Here is an 18318-nt window from a genome sequence, read left to right as displayed (position 1 = left end):
CATGGATTGGAAGTATAAGCACAGATAAAATGTCCATATCACCTAAAGCAATCTACAAATTTAATGCAATCCCAATCAGAATCCCAATGACACTCTTCACAGAAATAGAGCAAAGAATCCTAAAATACGTGTGGAACAACAAAAGATCCCGAATAGCCAAAGCAATGCTGAGAAAAAAGAACAAAGCTGGAGGCATCACAATCCCTGACTTCAAAGTATACTACAAAGCGATAGTGTTCAAAACAGCACAGCAGTAGCACAAAAGCAGACACACAGATCAACAAAACAGAATAAATCCCAGAAATAAAACCAGACATCCATGGACAGCTGATCTTTGGCAAAGGAGCCACGAACATACAATGGAGGAAGGAAAATATCTTCAAAAAATGGTGATGGGAAAACTGGACAGCCACATGCAAAAGAATGCAAGTTGACCATCACCTTACACCATACAGAAAAACTAACTCAGAATGAATTAAAGACTTGAAGGTAAGACCTGAAACCATAAAAATCCTAGAAGAAAATATAGGCAGTATACTCTTTGACATCAGTCTTAGAAGGATCTTTTCGAATACCATGTCTCCTCAGACACGGGAAACAAAAGAAAAAACAAACAAATGCATCTACATCAGACTAAAAAGCTTCTTCAAGGCCAAGGAAACCAGGAACAAAATGAAAAGACAACCCACCAACTTGGAGAAAATATTTGCAAATCATATATCCAACAAGCGGTTAATCTCCAAAAGAACTCATACAACTCAACAACAACAACAAAAAACAACCTGATCAAAAAATGGGCAGAGGATGTGAACAGACATTTTTCCAAAGAAGATATACAGATGGCCAACAGGCACATCAAAAGATGTTCAGTATCACTAGTCATTAGGGGAATACAAATCAAACTACGATGAGATATCACCTTCCACGTTAAAATGGCTATACTTACTGAGACAAAAAATGAGAAATGTTAGAGAGAATGTGGAAAAAGGGAACCCTCATACCCTGCTGGTGGGAATGCAAATGGTGCAGCCACTATGGAAAACAGTATGGAGATTTCTCAAAAAATTAAAAACAGAAATACCATATGATCCGGCCATCCCACTACTGGGTATTTATCCAACGAACTTGAAATCAACAATTCAAAGAGACTTATGCACCCCTGTGTTCATTGCAGCATTATTCACAATAGCCAAGACCTGGAAGCAACCCAAGTGCCCATTAACTGATGAACGAATAAAGAAGACGTGGTAGTATATATATACATACATACGTATGTATACACACACACACACACACACACACACACACACAATGGAATACCATTCAGTCATAAAAAAGGACAAAATCTCCCCATTTGAAACACCATGGATGGACCTGAGGGTATGATATTAAGTGAATTAAGCCAGACAGAGGGAGACAAACACTGCATGATTTCACTCATATGTGGAAGATAAATACACGGACAAAGAGAACAGATTACTTGTTGCCACAGGGGAAGAAGGGGTTGAGGGTGGGTGAAAGGTGTAAAGGGGCGCACGTATCTGGTGATGGATAAAAATTAGACTATTGTTGGTGAGCATGTTGCAGTCTATACAGAAACTGATAAACAATAACATACACCTGAAATATCACAGTGTTATCAACCATCATGACCACAATAAAATAATTTTAAAAAGAAAATAACTAGACTTACCATGGGATCACTTTGCAATATATACAAATGCAGATCATTATATTGTACAGCTGAAACTAATATAATGTTTAATGTCAATTATACCTCAATAAAAAAACAAATAAAATATATGATGCTCCCTGACATGTAACAAGTACTCAATGCATACTAACCACTACTCTTCTGCAAAGTTGATTCAGTTCCTAAATTCTAATTTTTAAAAATGGAAGAAAGCAGAGGAAGAGATTAAGGAAGGAGGTAATAAGGAAGAAAAAGGAACAGTAAACACACTTGTCAGATGGCACAGCACAGTGTGGCATAAGGAGAATTAACGAGGGTCAGCAAGCCCAGGCATGGGCGTGGGATTGCCACATGGTGGCTGTGTGACCACAGCCACATACCCTCTTTGAGCCTGGGTTTCTCACAACCAGCGCTTTACAAGTTCCATGTTTCTGGGGAGAAGAGCAAAGTGGAAGATGGTGGTGAAACTCCAGGACCAAGGGGCTGTCACAAGGTCTACCAGAGACCAACTTGATAATGCTTATCCTGCTTCAGTGTTCCATCTTGGTCTTTCCATGATTGGGTTCATTAGGTTTCATTCCATTGCTTTGATTTCATATGTTCAGGGAACATTTCTGAACACCTGTGCATTTGGCAGGGGGTGACTTGCATTAGCAATTCAGTTCTCAGCACCCCTCAAAGCCTGATGTCAGGCAGGGCTAATGGCAAAGTAAACGACATTATCTAATCTTTCTGCCAGGCCAGTCCAGCATGATGAGATTACTTGGCTTCTCTGCTGGCAGCCACTGGTCGGCCCTGGCTGAGGATCAGAACTTACGGATAACTTGTGGCCCAGGAGTCAGGACTCCACTTTCCTTCCCAAGAGGTCCTCTGGGGACAGGGTAAAATGGCTTCTCTGAGTCCCCCTGGGATGGAGGCTGTGGCCATCATAAAATGTACAACTCACATTCCAACCAATGGACAGAAACCTGATGGACGTGTGTGAGAACAGAGCCTGGCCTGGGACAAGAGTATCCCAAGACCAGATCCTTCTGGGAGCCAGCTTCTAGTCCCTCCCGTGTCACTATGTAGTTAAGGGAACCTGAGCTGATCTCTTGACTTTTCTGAACTGTGTCGATGGGGACAATGCAGGAATAACATGTTTTTAAGAGATCATGAAAAGCATGAAAAGCCACAGAAATGCAATCCTTGTTGTGTGGAGAGAGGTTTGCAGAGAAGCAGAGCAAGGATGTCAACGCCCTCCTTCTCAGATCACTCACATGGCTGGAGCAGAAAGCCACCTTTAAGGGCACGGAAATGGTCCCCAATGGAGAAGAGGAGGAGGCAGCCAGGTGGATCCTTGTGGAGTGTTCTAGAGATTTCTAGCCCTGTATTAGTTTTATACTATTGATCACAAAATAACACAAATTTAGCAACTTAAAACAACTCACATGTATTATCTCAGGGTTTTGTGTGTCAGGGATCCAGTTTGGCTGGGTCCTCTGTTTCAGGACCTCTCACAAGGTTGCAGTCAAGGTGTCAGCCAGGATGTGGTCTCATCTGAGGCTCAACAGGAGGAGGGTCTGCTTCCAAGCTCACGTGGTTGTTGAGAGGATTCAGGTCCTGGCAGATCGTCAGACTGGGGGCCTCAGTTCCTCTCAGGCTGTTGGCTGGAGGCCACTCTCTGTTCCTTGTCATGTAGACCTCTCTATGGGGCAGCTCGAATCATCAAAAGCAGCAAGAAAGAGAGTCCATACAGAGTCTGCTGGCAAGTCAGAAGTAACAGTCTCATGTAACGTAATCACAAGAGTGACATCCCCTCTGCTTTGCCATATCCTACTGGTTAGAAGCAAATCACAGGTCCTGCACATGTTCAAGGGGAGGAGATTACAAGGGACATGGATATCAGGAGACAAGGGTAAATGGGACCATTGTAGAGTCTGACAAAAGCCTGGAATTGGTGTCACCAAACATGTCAGTCTCCCGCAGTGTGTTAAAATCTCTCATATGGGAAGACAATTATCTTCACCAATCCCAGAGTTTCCCAGTAGTGTTACCTGAAGCCACATCTGAGTGGAAAGAAGAGAACCCTCCCCTCTCTGCCCTCTCTTGAGCTAACAACAAAGTCCTTGAAGGCATAGCTTATTTCCATCTTGCTCATGGATGTGCTCCCAGTGACTAGAACATGCCTACTACCTAGCAGGTAGCAGGTGTATAATAGAAATGTATTGAATGAATGGGTGAATGGGTCCTGCAGGTTCCTGCCTGGGCAGTCTTCCTTCTGCTTCCCAAACGTATTTCTCCTCTGTTCAAAATTCCTGTATGGATCCCACAGACAACATATGCCCCCAAATCTATGCCCACTCTTGGGCTCCAAGCCTATAAGCAGCTCCAGGGTGCACAGTGGAGTGTGGACACTATCTACCCCTCCTAGTTTGACTCTGGCCACCCCACTTACACCCCCAGGATGACAGCAAAGAGCCTGTCTGGAGGGCTCAGCACCCAGTGGGTCTGAGAAATGTTCACAGTCCTCACTCAGCTCCTTGGAGCTTCGCTTCACCTTCCAAATTTGTTGCTCCCGTCTCCCAAAAAGGAAGAGAAAAGAAGACTGTGGACAGATTTTACTCCTGGATCCAAAGGACCAAATGGAAGCAGAGATGATGAGTCGGTGTTCTCTTCTTCTTCATTTCCTTTGATGGTATCACATTTCATTTGAAATGAACCCATGTGTCCCCTCCAAGGAGCCTCCACAGGCAGAGCCTGGTATCCATTCCCTTCACCCCACCGTGTGGCCGTCACTGGCTGAGCCTGTCACCTGCTGTGAAGTCAGGGGCATCAGGTCTCTTGTCACAGAGTAAAATTTGCCCTTTTAAGTGTACAATCTAGAGATAGAACATTTCCACCACCCAAAAAATTTCCCCTGTGCCCCATTGTAGTCAGCCTCTTCCCTCGGTCTCAGACTTGTTTTACGTTCTTATTATTTTGCCTTTTCCAGATGCCACATAAACAGAATCTTACAAGTGTCGCCTTTGGGGTTTGGCCTCCTTCACTCAGCACAACGCTCGTGAGATTCACCCGGCAGCTCCTCTGTCTCTACTGCTGACGGCTCGTCCCCCACGCGGCTGCACCACCACTTGCTCATCTAGGGACAAGCTGAAGGACAGTCGTGTTGTTTCGAGTTTGGGGCAGTTATGAAAAAAGTTGTTATAAACATTTGCTTGCAGGTCTTTGTGGGGACATATATTTTTCATTTCTTTTCAGTAAATAGCCAGGAGCAAGATGGCTGAGTGTAACTGCACGTTTATAAGAAACTGCTCAGCTGTTTTCCACAGTGGCTATGCCCTCTCCCCTCCCACCTGCACTGTAGGAAAGTCCCACGTGCTCAGCATCCTCGTCAGCACTTGGTGTTGACTGTTGTTTTCATTTCATCTGCTCTGTGTGTGTGGCTCGTCAGCACTTTATATTTAGTCCTCGTACAAACCTATGAAATTAGTGGTACTATTAATCCCACTTCACAGATGAGGAACCTGAGTTTCAGGGAGACTGGATCACCAGTCCCGGGTCTTACAGCTATTCAGAGTCAGGGCTGGGATTCAAACTCTGACCCTGGAGCCAGAGCTCTTCATAAGAATCTGATTTCAGAACCCCATCCCCAGATATGGCTAGCTAATGACTGGTGATCTCCCTCCTCCACAATTCTTCAATTGGTTTTCACTCCACTGGATAAATCCCACAAAATAGAGAATCCATTGGTTGGGAGGCATTTTCTTTTAAGAAGACAAGCTTTCTAAGTCATTCACCCACTAGTATGAATTTTCCCAGGTTGCTTTGCTCCATTGCAGCTGATTCCGGCAAGTTTTAAGCATGGGGCTCCTGGGAGAGTCAGACCCAGGTGGAATCTCAAAGGTGGAGGCTTCCAGCAACCTGAGAGCGTGGGAGAAGAGCAGTAGGAAGAGAAGGGGTACAGAAAGTGAGGGGCACAGATTCCAAAGACAAACCTGGCCTCTTTTAAGTGTGCTTCCTCCAGGAAAGGAACGCAGCATTCTTCCACTTGTTTCGCTCCCTCCTCTTCCTCTGTACTGCACGCACCACTGTCCCAGGACTCGGCCCCATTGTCATAAGCATAATATTATGCAAGAGCATAATAAGGCCCATAGGCTAGTTAGACACCCAAGAACCCCACATAATGACATTTCTGTGGGGAGGTCGGTCCTGATTCCCCAAACCACTGACCCACAAATGTGCTCTGGGTTAGCAGCTACAGGAAAGTGGCCTATTGCTAAGTGGGGTTGGCTCACCAAGAATCCCAGCATCTGTCTCACCAGGAGAAATCAGGGTACACTGAGCTCCTTTGACATCTGTTCAAGGTTAAGTGCACCTTAGACCAACTTTGTCAAAATATTCAGCTTGACAAGCTTCCATGCAGCCTCCTTTCATTATTTGAGAAATAAGCCAACTCTCCATTTCTTGTTCTCTGCAGGTGCATCCTAATCGTGGGATGTGGTTACAATGGAAAGCTGCCCAAATGGAAACTTCTCAGAACATGGCTCAGGGGCAGGGACAATCTTATCGGTAACCTTTCTGTTTGGGGTTAGGATAAAGGGTGACGTTTGGAGGCTGATAAGGCAGGTTTCCCGAGGACTTGTGCTGTATTTAAGGAGCAGCTCCTTCCTCTGCTATACGCCTTCCACCCTTCTTCCCTTCTCTGGAGACTTGGGACCCAGGAAGAACCATGAAGTGGCTGCTGCTGCTCAGCTTGGTGGCGCTCTCTGAGTGCCTTATCTACAAGTGAGTCTGGGGGACAAAAGGCATGAAGAACAGCTTCCAAGGAGCTGCTTCCCTTCACTGCCTGTCACCCTGTCTTCCTTTCCTCCCTTATTTTTCTTCTTCCCTTCTTCCTTCATACAACTGCTTCCTGTGTTCCCTCGACTTGAGTCTCCTTTCTTGTCTCTCTCTCTGCCCTTTTGTGGAGGCAGTCCTGTAGATGTGGTTAACAGCCCCGGTCCTCAAGTCCAGTGCGGCTTTGGTTCCCAGCTCCATCACTGGGCCAGGCGACTTTGGGCAACCACTGAACCTCTTTGAAATAGGGTAGAAAAAAGAGGAGCATCTGCCCTCTTGACTTCCTTCCTTCTTCCTCTCTTGGACAAGCTTCCTTTACCTTCATGGCCTTCCACAGCACCCCATGAGCAGGCTCCTTCCCCAATTACACTTCCTCCTCCAAACCATCCCGTTTGCAAATGCTCTGCCACAGGGTTCCACTTGTCAAAAAGAAGTCCTTGAGGCAGAACCTACGCGAGAATGGCCTGCTGGAGGACTTCCTCAAGCAGCATCCCCGCAACCCAGCCAGCAAGTACTTCCCCAAGGAGGCTGCCACCTTGGCGGACACCCAGCCCCTGGAGAACTACATGGATGTGAGTGCATGGCAGGTGGTGTGGGGGTGCAGCTCCGAGGACTTGGCTCAGAGGAGAGAGGAGATGTCAGGGGTCATGGAAGCTTGACCAGGCTCTAAGCCCCGAGGAAGTAACCCAGGGGTCTGCTCCCTGGATCTCAGAGGCACAGGAAAGGCAGGAAATCTGACAGTCAGAGACGTTGCTCTCTTTCATTTGTTCGTTCATTCATTCATTCAGTGTTTATAGATGAAGAGCACCTTCTTATGTGCCAGGCACCGTGCTGGGCCCTGGGAAAGCAGCAGGGAACAAAACCAGGCACAGCCCTTACCCTATGGGGCTCCCAGTCTAGTAGGGAGAGACCATCATCACTGAGCACCACCATCAATGCAAAGTACAGCCAGACTGAGGGCTATGCAGTGAAGGTGGCACTGTGAGAGGGTGGCAGGTGGCGGGCAGGGACACCTCTCTGGGGCAATGAAGGAGAAGCAGGGGTTGGAGAGGACAGAAGAGAGTCCCAGAGAGCAGGACAGCTTCTGCCAGCCCCTGGGACAGCAGGGAGCAGAGTGCATTTGAAGAAAGGAGGCCAGTGTTCAGGGAGAACAGAGAGGGAGGGAGGCGCAGAGAGAGGCCTGTGGGGTCGGTGGGTGGAGCCAGATCAGAGTCTCTGATGAGGTCTGTGTTCTCATGGCCACTGAATCATCTTAACCAGGGGGGTTGACACGATCAGTGTGGAGTTTCAGGAAGCTGGCTGACTCTTCCATTTGGGACCCAATGGCAACACCCTGCCCTGTGGTAGATATTGTGTGTCACCTGTGTGAGGGCACAGGGTCAACAATAGGAAGCACTGTTGCCTGTGGTTAAGAACTTAGCCTGTGAAATCTGCCAGACCTGGTGCGAATCTGGACTCTAATGGTTCCGAGCCACGCGACCTTCAGCAAGTCATTTAAATTCTTAGAGCGAGCCCCAGTTTGCTCGTCTGTCAAACAGCACCCCAGATATCTACCACCAGAGGGTTGTTGTGAGTAACTAACAAAGTAATGGCTTTTTGGAGGCTTAGCACAGGGCCTGGCTCTTGGTAAGAGCCTGGTAAAGTCAGTCCATTTATTCACTTAACAAATATTTATGAAGCATCTCCTATGTGCCAGAGGCTCTGTGCACGGAGGTAAGGAAACAGTGATGAAGAAGCCAAGTTCCTGGAGCTTTATTATAGAAGAGAAGGCAAATAAGACACAAATAAATAAGTATGCAAGATAATGTCATGTAATGACAAGAGATGAAAAGAAAACTCAATTAGTTAGACTAACGGAAAGAAGAAGAATTGAGGAAGGGCAAATTTAGATGAAGTGGTCAGGGAGGGCCTCTTGGTGGAGGTGATCTTTGACTAGAGCGCTGAATGATTAAAGAGAAGGAGCAGACCAAGGAAAGGTCCAGAAGAAAGATTTTCCTTGTGCAGGCATAGCAAGTGCAAAGGCCCTGGGATGGGAACGAGCTTGTCATCATCAAAGAAGAGCCAGACCAGCGTGGCTAGAACTGCTGGCAAGGGAGACAGGGCTGCCACTAAGAATAAAAATCCTGACCAAAAAAAAGCCCTTTCTCAAAACCCACTGTGCACACCTTGCTTTAGGAACAAGATATCTCCAGCGGTTTCCATCTTTACCTGACTTCTTTATCTCCTGATCGACATTTTACTGAATCAGCATTTCAGCATTTACTCTGCTGGCTGCTATCAGGTTACCTATTGTCCTCTGAGACGGTGTGTTCTCTGGAATGGCACGACTAAGACATTCAGGAGGAGAGCTGAAGAGGGGACAGCAGATTCTTATTAGCTGTTGATGGTGCTTAGAAGAAACAGACAGAGGGTAACAGGGATGCAATCAGGGAAGACGTCAAGGAGGAGGGGAGGGGAGGCGAGGCTGTGCTTTGAAGGATGGATGCACTGGACAGGGAGAGAAAGGCAAGGAGAGCAGTGAGGGTGGGGAGCTGAGGGGAAGCCCCATGAGGTCCTGCTCCCTGGGGAGTCCCAGGATGGGGAGTGACCTGTGCTGTCCCCACCCCGCAGGAGGCGTACTTCGGCACCATCAGCATCGGAACTCCTGCTCAGGAGTTCACCGTCATCTTTGACACCGGCTCCTCCAACCTGTGGGTGCCCTCAATCTACTGCTCCAGTCTTGCCTGCTGTGAGTGCCTGGCCCTGCCCGGGACCCCAGGGCCCGCTCACCTGGGAGCACTGAACACTCAGGGGCTTCTAATAGGTCCAATTTCAAGCCTGCTGGAGTCCCTCAGGGATTCTCTCTGCAAGCATATCCTGAGTAGCTACATGCCCAGCACTGGGATTAGGTGCCCTGGGCATAGAGGGTGAATCACACATCGTCCCTGCCCCCAAAGGGATTCAGTCCAATGGCAGATAGCAGCTCTCCTGAACAACCACAGCCCAGGGGACCCAAAGGGTCTTGGGGCTAAAGGGCTACAGGAGAGACAGCAGGGTCAAGAGCTTCACAAACAAAGTGATTCAAAAGCATGACTGAGGAGAACCATGATCTCACTTTTAAAAGAAAAATCATTGGTTTTCTAAGGAAGAGAGTTTGTCATTGGGAGTCATGGACAGTGTTTCCAGTTCCTTCCTCTGTCAGCTTTTTAGCCTGACTTTTAATTCAGTGGAGGGGCCCCTGGAATCCTCCCCTTCATAATTTGAGCTGTAACATTGTAAAGCTGTGACCGTGACATTGTAGCTGTGTCATGGGCTGTTCGCAGTGTGCTGTGAAGGGGCTCCTGCCATGGGCAGCCGTGGGCCCGCTCAGCTCAGTGTTTTCCTGGGGTCCTTGGGAGGACTGTGGGGTTGGTTGGGGACCTTCCATCAGGCAGTCGGTGCCAACTGGTCCAACCAGGCAGGAACAGAACCTGGAGATGTTTGGGCTCCAACATATGGGGAAAGGGCACCTTTCCACTCCAAAGCCCCACCCCAAACCAAGGCAGCACCCCCAGAAAGACATCACTGGCCACGATTCTTGCTTGGGTTTTGAGGTTGATGATGTCACTTCTTGTCCTCCCAGCTGACCACAACCGCTTCAACCCTGAGGATTCCTCCACCTACCGGGCTACCAGTGAGTCCGTCTCCATCACCTACGGCACCGGGAGCATGACAGGCGTCCTTGGATACGACACTGTCAGGGTGAGTGCCTGCTGGCACACCACCTCTTCCTGCTCAGCCCTAGGGCCAGCTTCAGGGGACCCTGGGGGCCACAATGCACCCCCAGAATAGGCTCATTCCATCAATATGGATCTCAGTGACACCAAAGTAATCTGGCTGGGGGAGGAAGGTGAAGAGGTGGCAGACATGTCACAGACATTTCTAGGTGTGATAGTAGAGGGTAAGGAGGTGCTATACCTGGAGCTATTAGCTATCCTCAGCCCGACCCAAGCTGAATACTAAGGATTGGGGAGCGAGGTAGGAAAAGGCTTAGTTCTCTTTAAGCACCTCCTTCTCTTTCTCTGCCTTTGGCCTGCTGCCCCTCCCAGTTCAAAAGCTTCAAAGCCACCCCCCCTCTTCGGTGTGGCTGGGATCAAGGGCTCTGATTTGCCTGGGGTCTGCTTTGTATCCCATCATTAGACACAGGAACACAAAGGACCTGTGTTTTCTGCAGCAAATTCTCACAGCAAGTCGCAGACTGTGTCCATCTGGAGATCAGCCACAGTGGTTACTTTCAGCAGAATAACAAGCATTCCCAGAGACCATCCCTCTCCTCTCCTTCCAGCCCTATGCCCAAGAAGACGAGTCCTACATGAGATGAACCAGGGACACTCTGTGCCCAGGGCTGGCACCCTGCAGTGCTCACTTAACACAAGCTGGTTGTGAACATCTTGGTCCCCCCACTCAGGTCGGAGGCATCGAGGACACCAACCAGATCTTTGGCCTCAGTGAGACAGAGCCCGGCTCCTTCCTGTACTACGCTCCCTTTGACGGCATCCTGGGTCTCGCCTACCCCAGCATCTCCGCCTCAGGGGCCACTCCTGTCTTTGACAACATATGGGACCAGGGTCTGGTTTCCCAAGACCTCTTCTCTGTCTACCTGAGCTCGTAAGTCGGGCAGGGAGGTCACGGTCACCTGGCCCAGGGGAGGGCTGTACGGCGCTGGGTGGGGAGAGAGGGTCTCAGCCAGCAAGGGATTTGAAAGGTGTCTAAGGCTTGAGAGGTGTAGCTTTGGAGAGAATGGGGCCAAATCTCTCTCTGATGAAGCGTCTTCATTCATCTCATTTACCAGCTGAGTCTTTCTCACCCTGACTTACACAACTCAAATGTCATTAGTCATTTGCTCTCTAGCCCCAGTCCCCTCATCATTGGCCCCCCAAAGACCACAATTTAAAATGAATCTACTAAAAACAGGGGCCAAAATTCCATAGTGATGAAAAGAAGATTTGATGGAGACATATATCTTAAGCAGTGAAACTTAAATGATGAACGCAAGTTTATGTCATTTGTTAACAAAACCTAGGTTACAGTTGTGACTATGAGTTAATTCTAAGAATGAATAAAGAATAAACCAGTGTTGGTTTTGGTTGAGTCGAGGTTATGCAGGAATATCTGAGGGTGTCGTCAGTTTCCCGACGCACTCAGCTTTCCTCTGAAGCTCTCATCCTTCTCTTTTGAAGCCATGGTCATTGTTGATATTATTCTTCAATTGTGAACTCTTCTGCTCTACACTCATTGTGTCGCATTATACTGTCAGATGTTTACAGGAAAGTTGATGTAGGCTGAGGTGAGCAAAATAATTTTTCTGTGGCCAGTACTTTGATGATTAATTTCTTATTATCATCCACATTTGCCTCCCTATCTAACCCGAATCTGCAGAGATTCAGAAACTGAATTCCAGTAACAAGGAGGAAATCTAAAATATCCTCTTGGTCTCTTAACATTCAAGTCGGCTCCTAAACATCCTCTGCCCTTATGGGACTTAGAGACTTCTTGGGGCCATCTTCTCTCCCCAACTAGATCAGGGCTTCTCGATCTCAGCACTGTGGACATTTTGGACAAACAACTCCTTGCTGTGGGGGGCTGTCCTGTGCATTGTAGGATGTTGAGCAGGCTGCATGGCCTCTACATACTAGACACCAGTGGCGCTTCCTACCCCAACCCAATCATGGCAATGAAAAATGTCCCCAGACCTTGGCAAATGTCCCCTGGGGGCAAAGCTGCCCCTAGCTGAGAACCAGAGAACTCTACTATCAAGTTCTCAAGAGCAAACGCTGTCCCACATTCACTTCTCTTGAGGTCCCCACAGCAACGAGAGTGAGGATGTGGTGGAACCACAACACTGGAACCAGAAAGACCTGGGTTCTCATCTTGGTTCTGGCACCCCCAGGCTGTGTGACCTTGGGCACATTGCCTCACTTCTATGAGCCTGAGATTCCTCACTGTCTAGTGGAACCAAGAATAATAGTGTCCACTGTTTGGGTGTTGATGTGAGGATTGAATGAAACCCTGTCCGTCACACTCAGCACAGCTCCTGGCACTGGCAAGAGCCCAGTCAAGGGGATCTCTTAGGACGCCCACAGCAGATGTTCAGTTGAATAAGTGAATTCCTGTCTTTTTCCCCAACTTTCAACAGCGATGACGAGAGTGGCAGTGTGGTGATGTTCGGTGGCATCGATCCTTCCTACTACACTGGAAGCCTGCACTGGGTGCCTGTTTCTAACGAGGGTTACTGGCAGATCACCATGGACAGGTGAGATGGCCGTGGATGGGCACTGTCCTGGTGTGGGCCTCAGATCTCATTTCCTTATAGACTCCTAGTTAACTAAGCTTCCCAGAATCCCCCTGGAACAACCAGCCAGGGAAATGTACCCCAGGAGGAGAAGGTAGAAGTTGGCCAAGCCAGAGAGACGCTGAGAAAGGCCCCTCCCTGGAGGAGGAGAGCTGTCTGGAACCCCAGATGCTCTGCAAGGATGAGACAGCCATTCTCCTTCTGCTCATGGACACGGGATACCAGCATCCCTGAGGACAGCTGGAGACTCAACAGTCCACACGTCTTGGCATTTAGAGGAACTAAGAACTGGCACACGCTCCTCCCACTCCAGGAAAAATGTCACTTTCAGTCTAGGGACAGGGCAAAATGGCTAAGAAGTTGTTTCAGCCCCTTCCTTACCCTCTTCGCCTTCTGGGATACCCCTCCTCCATGCAGCCTCATTCCCCCGCTGTTCCTCCCCCGGCTGACCTGCTAGGGTGACTCCAGGTTTCCCAGGTGTCAGCAGTTTCCTGGGACTCAAGACTTTCAGTTCTAAAACCAGGACAGTCCTGGGCAAACTGGGACACTCGGTCCGCTCACGTCTGCCCCAGCCGTGCTAAAACTTCCTCAGTTCCTCCCACTTCCACCCCTGCTCCTCTCGTCTCCATCCCTCCTTGCCTGCCTTCCCCTCTGCCTAATGCGTCCTCCTCCAGCTCTTCATTTTCTTGGCCACCTCGGGCTGTTTGCTTCCCTGGGAAGCCCTCCCTGGTTGCTCCTTACCTCCAGCACCCTCACCCTGGATTGTGTTTCTGTTCCCCTGTCCTGTACCCTGCTCATGTGGCTCTTCTTCTGTCATAATTTATCTTCCCAGCTAGACTGTGAGCTCTCTGCAACCAGAAACTGTGAGGTTGCCTCATCTGGAATTTCATCTCCCAGGCCTAGCACAGAGTAGACACTCAGTGAAGATCTGTTGAGTAAATGAATGAATGAGGGCGTGAAGGAGAGAAGCTGAAATTTTATCTATTGGCCAACAGATGGGGAAGAGGGACCCTCTGGGGTAACTTCGTTCCTCCCTGGGCAGATGTATTCCCTGGAGGCTCAGGGGACCCTCTCTTGCATCTTGCTTTCAGCGTCACTGTGAACGGAGAGTCCATCGCTTGCAGTGGGGGCTGCCAGGCCATTGTTGACACTGGCACCTCTCTGCTGGCTGGCCCAACCTCTGCCATTGACAATATCCAGAGCTACCTTGGGTTCAGCGAGGACTCCTCTGGTGAGGTAAGCGAGACTTGACTGCCCCATTATAGACCGAGGTGGTGGGTCCGCCATGCAGAAGGAAGGCAATCCCTTCCAACCCTCACTCTTTCCAGGGGGTGATCAGCTGCTCATCCATCTACAGCCTGCCTGACATCGTTTTTACCCTCAACGGCGTTGAGTTTCCTCTGCGTCCCAGTGCCTACATCCTAGAGGTAAGGGACCACTGGGCCTCCCACCTACATGTGCCCCCATAGAATTTGGACACATATTCCCCCTTTGCATAAGGGAAAGTGCACTTCCACAAGCTGAAGCTGACATCTGCTCTGGACAGCTGCTGGAGAAAAGAATACGTTCAAATTAAACGTGTGAATGAGAATTTGGATGCAGCGTCCCCAAGGGGAAAAGTGTGACAAACAGTGGTGACGTGAAAATAAGATTTCTAGTTGAACCGCTGCATCCTTGCTTTGTTTCTCAATTACTAGCCCATTGATTCTGAGCCAGTTGCAACCTGTTTTTTTTCTTTTTTTTTTTTTTTTTTGAGGAAGATTAGCCCTGAGCTAACATCTGTCACCAATCCTCCTCTTTTTGCTGAGGAAGACAGGCCCAGAGCTAAAATCCATGCCCATCTTCCTCTACTTTATATGTAGGATGCCCGCCACAGCATGGCTTCACAAGCAGTACGTAGGTCTACACCCAGGATCCTAACGGGCAAAATGCAGGCACCGAAGCAGAATGTGCAAAATTAACAACTGTGCCACCAAGCCGGCCTCAGTTGTAACCTGTTTTAGCCACAGTTTCTTAGTCTGATATGCAGTTTTCCTCATGCTCAGAGTGTGGTTGGGGTAGTCACATGATATTGACCATAAATGCTACAAATGGTTGGTTAAATGGTGATCCTAACGTCCATAGGGTCAGGGCTTATGGCACCCCTGCTGTCTCTACCAAGTGACAAATCTTTAGTCAAATGAGCCACAGGCCAACTCCTTCTTTCTATGATAATGCAAGTAGAAAACTCCTCTTGCTCAGTGGGTCAATATTATTCAGGAAGTAGTACTGATGTCAAGCTATCCCCCCTCAAAGAAGCTGGTTAATTTGTAGGGGGTCAGCCCTGACCAATGTGGCTTGGGGTGGTGGGTGCAAAGCTCCCCAGGAGATTCTAATGTGCAGCCAAGGTTGTGGGCCAGTGACCTAGTGAATGAAAAGAACTGACAGCTCGCCACTGGAAGGGATCAGAATAATCAGAAAAGGCTGTGTCACCAGGGCTCCCAAAATCCTCCCAGCAGCGAGTTCCCCTAAACCCCTTAGCTCATGCTGACGTCAGGGTTTGTGCATCTGCCAGAAACACTGGACAATGTCTAGTGGTCCCTGGAACCAAGCACAGTGAACAGCTCATACAGGCAGACCCCAGGCAAAGAAGAGCTGAGTCCTCACACACAAGCCAGGAAGCTCCTCCTTGCTTGTGTGCCATGAAGTCGACGATGGTCCTTGATGCGGATACCTCAGCTCCTGTTACCGCTGAGTCTGTTTCCCATCTCTGGTTTTATCCTCCTTTTCTCCAGGAGGATGACAGCTGCATCAGCGGCTTCGAGGGCATGGACCTCGACACCAGCAGTGGAGAGCTCTGGATCCTGGGTGACGTCTTCATCCGCCAGTACTTTACTGTCTTCGACAGAGCCAACAACCAGATCGGCCTGGCTTCTGTGGCCTAAGCCTGAGTCTTTCTGGCCACTTCAAAGGAAGATCTGTCCTCAGTTTCCCCCTTCTAGATGTGCATAACTCTCCTGATTGTTCTTCCTGTGGGATCATGGAGGTGGAATTTTGGCTCTGTTCCCTCTCATACCAATAACATAGAATAAAAGCACAATCTTCTGAAGCACATTTGTAGGGTTACTTCTCTTTGCCCGTATTTCTCCTTCACATCATCAGCATCAGAACACCAGTTTGTGGGGGCAGAAATGACCACTTGGACTGCACCAAACACTGACAGTGGCAGCACACACTTCAGAGTAGAGCCAGGAAGACAAATGGGCCTCAGCAGGTCTGGCTGTGAGCATCGTATGAAGACTTGGGGACCAGAAATGCCAGGCCCGTTGCCTCCTCATAGAATAGGGCCCCTAAGCTCTTGGTTGAAGAAGTCAACTTCTCATTTCTTCCAAGGCCAATAAGAGATAATGAGAAAAGGAAAGAGATCAACTGACATGGCCATTGATGGTGACATTCCAAAGTGGGCTATGCGGGTGCTGCTGTCTGTAAAACATGGGCAACAGAGGTGACAGAAGCTGACACTCTACAGCTGCTGGGCTGCCCTCTGTGGTTACCTGGTTGATGCAGACTAACACCTGAGACCCTGTCAACACTCTGGATGCAAGACACTGAGCTGATCTATTTCCCTGTCGGTAATTAAAGAGGATGGTTTTCCAGTCCCTGAGGGTTGTGAGATGTGAGGAAGGAACTGAGTGTGCCCATTAGCAAACAGGAACGATTTAGAGCAGAGTTTCTCAGAGTGAGTTTGGTAACAAAATGTTCAATGGAAAATAGAGTTTCAAAATAAGCATGGAGCACGCTGCATTCTAGGCCCTTCCTCAAGGCTCACAAGGCACCTTTCCAACCAAAGGCTCTGAGAAGTCCTGCTGCAAAGTGATCTGGTTCACTGTAACTCAGCCCAGGTGGATCCCAGTTCCTCATGTGCTACTAAATCTATTACAGTCCTGAGCTCCTCAGCAGCCACAGTGGGAAACTTCCCATAGCTCCTGCCTCTGCCGACAGCTGGATCCCAGACTGCCCTCTGGAGACACAGGCCTGAGGGCTGCAGCTGGGCCCCCACGCTGAGAGGGAGTCACTTTGGGGCGCTCAGAACAAGATGGCTTTGGAAATCCTGTGACATCATCTCCCAAGTTGTCATGTATCACTCATACAAATATGAGATGTTGGGGTCAAGAAGGGGTGAGGTGAGCTCCAGCACCCCGTGCCCCAGGTCTCCCAATGTCACTCATGACCTCTCTGGCCCATTTTCCCCAGTTGAACGATCTTTTTGAAACATAAATTTGATCACATCCCTCCCTTGCTTAAAACCTTTAATTAATGCCTTCCAATGGTGCTTGGAATAAGACAATCAATCTTTGGTGTGGCTTGCCAGCACTGCATCCTCTGGTCCCTACTCACCTTCCCTGCCTCACCTTGATCCCTCTCACCCTGGGCTGCCACCACACTGGTCTTCTTCTACCTCAAATACCTAAACTACCTTTCCTCCTCAAGATCTTTGCACACACTGTTCCCTTTGGGTTGCTGTTCCCTTTTTCTACCATCCTGAAGATCTCAGCTTAAATGTCACCTCTCTGTGAGGCCTCCCTGTCCACTCTCTCACAGAGCCCAGCCCTCCTTTCCTTCATGGCACTTGGTACACTGGTATTCATGTATTCATAGGAGCACTTGTTTCAGATCCTCTAGGGCAGCGACTGTGATCATTTAACTCTTGGAGCCCCTGCAACAGACCAGGGCCTGTCACATAGCAGATGCACAATAAATATTTGTTGGCTGAGTGATGGATTGGAGACGACTTTTTAAAAGGAAAGAGCTAGATAAGACAAGAGAGTGGATCTGATTTGACTCAGACCATGCTTTAGACAATAGATGGGTCCACTCCCACCCACACTGATGTTCTGCCCAGTCATTTTTGGCCCTGGGACAAACAGGTGCACACCTCAGTTTTCTGGGGAGGAATTTCATGGTGTCCTGGCTCCTTTGCTTGGTTTGTGTTTCTGACATTTCCTGAGCACCTCCCATGCCTCAGGCAGTGTGTGAGGCCCTGGGGATACAGACACATCTTCCTGGACCCTTCCTGTCCACCTGGTCCTGGCCACACTCTTCCTTCTTCCCTCTTCTCCCCCTGCAGCTGCAGCTCAGACTCTCCCTCCCAGCCCCTCTCCTGCTACCTCACACCCTGGGATTCCTGGATCCAGACAGAACCTAAAAAGGCTCCCCAATCAACAGGTTATTTTGACTGGAAAACTCTGTGCTAACATATCTACTCTTATACTTCACACTTTGCTCCACAAGGTAAGATGGATTCACAATCCTCCTCTACAGTCTCAGGCCTCCTCTCCATCCATCTTTCTCCATTTCCTCCAGGCCTCTAGGTCTAAGCTCAGCTCCTCCATCCTTTCCATTCACACTTGTCCAGGAGTGTTATTTTCATCTCACAGTTCTCTGCTCCACTCATCTGTGGATCCCAGACTGTCCCCTAATGCAGATTGTCCCACATTGCTGGTGAGACTGTAAACTG

At 48.8% G+C, this 18318-nt stretch overlaps 1 protein-coding gene across 1 annotated transcript; it reads left to right on the top strand.

Annotated features, from left to right (window-relative positions):
* Window positions 1–6330: 6330 nt before the first annotated feature.
* On the top strand, window positions 6331–15912 carry LOC100059232 (pepsin A-like). The gene is made up of 9 exons (XM_001501845.6): window positions 6331–6460; window positions 6924–7083; window positions 9122–9239; window positions 10113–10231; window positions 10938–11137; window positions 12666–12782; window positions 13913–14057; window positions 14150–14248; window positions 15596–15912. Exons 1-9 carry the CDS (start codon window positions 6405–6407, stop codon window positions 15743–15745), a joined length of 1164 nt encoding a protein of 387 aa, XP_001501895.2. The 5' UTR covers window positions 6331–6404; the 3' UTR covers window positions 15746–15912.
* The last annotated feature ends 2406 nt before the right edge of the window (window positions 15913–18318 follow it).

Source organism: Equus caballus, chromosome 12 (assembly GCF_041296265.1).
Source record: "Equus caballus isolate H_3958 breed thoroughbred chromosome 12, TB-T2T, whole genome shotgun sequence".
NCBI classification, from domain to species: Eukaryota; Metazoa; Chordata; class Mammalia; order Perissodactyla; family Equidae; genus Equus; species Equus caballus.
The sequence above is the reverse complement of the archived record's forward strand: the minus strand, read 5'-3'. Positions and strand labels throughout refer to the sequence as shown.

Excerpts from the sequence above, each read along its gene's own strand:
- LOC100059232 (XM_001501845.6), top strand. The coding sequence starts at position 6,405 with ATGAAGTGGCTGCTGCTGCTCAGCTTGGTGGCGCTCTCTGAGTGCCTT. Across the intron at positions 6,461-6,923 it reads TCTGAGTGCCTTATCTACAA|GGTTCCACTTGTCAAAAAGA; the intron begins GTGAGTCTGGGG and ends GCTCTGCCACAG. Across the intron at positions 14,058-14,149 it reads GCGAGGACTCCTCTGGTGAG|GGGGTGATCAGCTGCTCATC; the intron begins GTAAGCGAGACT and ends CACTCTTTCCAG.